Below are 1,906 nucleotides of genomic sequence, written 5' to 3'. Positions count from 1 at the left end.
GGGGGGAAAATTAAAAACTTGATAAAGGTGCGCACGGTGACGTCTGGTGGACAAGGATAGGGCAAAGTTACGGGGCAATTGGCATAAAGCGTGTTTACATGTGGCACTCACTGACCTGTGGCTGGCGGACGGACGGCTTGGAGTTTGGCCTGACGATCTTGGAGCGGTTGTTTTCATTAGCAGCGGACGAATTATGAAGGAGAGGAGGAAAGAGGAGGGACAAGAGGATGTCGAAAGCCAGGAGAGGTGGAGGAGAGGAGGAGGAGGATGAGCAGGAATAGGTGGAAGAAGTGTTGGTTTTTCGAAGGAGGAGGAGTTGTAGTAGTAGGAGGAGGAGGTGGAGGAGGAAGTGGTCAGGTCGGCAGGCTGAGTTGGACTGCTAGCTGGCCTCCTGGGCACCGAGCCCACCCATACCCCTTCTTTTCCGTTTTTTTCCCTCTGTCTTTCTTTTTTTTTTTTCCTCCTACCGTGACAGTAGGTTGGCCCAAAGCCGTAACCCGCCTGCCCGCGGCACATTACCGCCCCTATGACGGCCGCAGCTGTGGGAACACCCTTTTGGTTTTTGCATACAAGCATATGTTGAGCCTTTCAATACACTGCCATGACTAGGCTCAATTGATAGAGCCAAAAAAAAAGCGGGTTTGATCAGTAAAGGGTTCGACGAAACAGGGGTTTGGGGTGGGGGAGGGGGAGGGAGGGTGTTGATGCGGCGTAGTGGCGTTTACAAGGGGCATGGTCGGTTAAGATTTTCAGTTGATGGGCGCCCAAGTTTTTCAGCTTTCCTTCAGCGCCTTCGGTAGGTAGCAGCAATGTGGCTCTCTCTAATTCTCTCTCCAAAGGCCTCTCAGTCTCTGTCTGTGAGAGCCTCTCTCTGTCTGTGGCCCTGCCTCCGCCGAGAGTGACAGCTTGGTGCCTCCGCCACGTTCCGACTCCTACTAATTACTGGTACAATGCGCTAATCTCCTTACTGCGTTAATTGCCTACATTCTCCTTATAATTAAGATGGCGGCGAATGGCGTGCCATCTGGTGGTTGCAGCGCGAACTAGAAGGCGTTGCATCAATAATCCATTCAGCGTGGCCATATCAGATCTCCGACTCGTCTCCATGACAACCGTTGCCCCGGCGACCACAAGCCACACACTTACCACTAGGTCCGCTGTGTCGCCACCGTCAGGAAGAGCGAAGGAGAGACGAGACAGAGAAGTAGAGGAACTGCGTCGAAGGACGCATGCACGATCAAGACGACTCTGCTTCTTATCCTTCGCGTCTTGTAACTACACCCGCTACTGCGAAGGGAATTAGCTCTCGACCAAATAAATCCAACGACTTCCGCCGTGATGTTGAATTTTTCCCTCGTTCTTATTATTTTCACGGACGTTAATTGACTGCAACGCTAGCGGTCGCTAATGCATTTACTGAACATCGCCCACTCATCCATTTACGCTCCTGCGCCTCGCTCCGATTGCAAATCTTCCTCGTCCGTTATCATCCGGAAAAAACGTGAATGATATCACCAGAAGCTAAAAAAAAAATTAAAAATAAAAAAGCGAAACAATTTATTGTCATCCATTTATTTATTTGTCAGATATCACTTTGCGTATAGTAGGACGCTTACACTGATTTCGCCAGAGAAAGAGGGATTCAATGAACGAGGATGATAACCATACATGGATAGATATATAGAATGTAGGGAGCTTCATGAAAGATGAGGACAGAGGCCACGAGGAATCCCACTCAGTGGGTGGTAAAAGGGGGGTAGGGGGGAAAAGCGGCATGGGATGGAAATACAGGCAGGGGGAGGATGATTTGCCGCCAGCAGCAACATTGCAGAGTAACGACAGCAGGCAGGGGATTGGGGGAACCAAGGTGGGGGATACAGCAGCATGAGGAAGAAGAAGGGGAGGG

At 50.6% G+C, this 1,906-nt stretch overlaps 1 protein-coding gene across 1 annotated transcript in view; it reads right to left on the bottom strand.

Annotated features, from left to right (window-relative positions):
* The window catches only part of LOC137630651 (uncharacterized), a 133,932-nt gene extending 132,447 nt beyond the window's left edge, over positions 1-1,485 (bottom strand). The window contains exon 1 of the mRNA XM_068362265.1: positions 116-1,485. Coding sequence (XP_068218366.1) covers positions 116-576 — 461 coding nt within the window. The 5' untranslated portion in view covers positions 577-1,485. The remainder of the gene's footprint in view (positions 1-115) is intronic.
* Positions 1,486-1,906: the final 421 nt, after the last annotated feature.

Source organism: Palaemon carinicauda, chromosome 38 (genome assembly GCF_036898095.1).
Source record: "Palaemon carinicauda isolate YSFRI2023 chromosome 38, ASM3689809v2, whole genome shotgun sequence".
Taxonomy (NCBI): Eukaryota; Metazoa; Arthropoda; class Malacostraca; order Decapoda; family Palaemonidae; genus Palaemon; species Palaemon carinicauda.
Note: the sequence above shows the minus strand (reverse complement) of the source record. Positions and strands in the feature narration are given on the sequence as shown.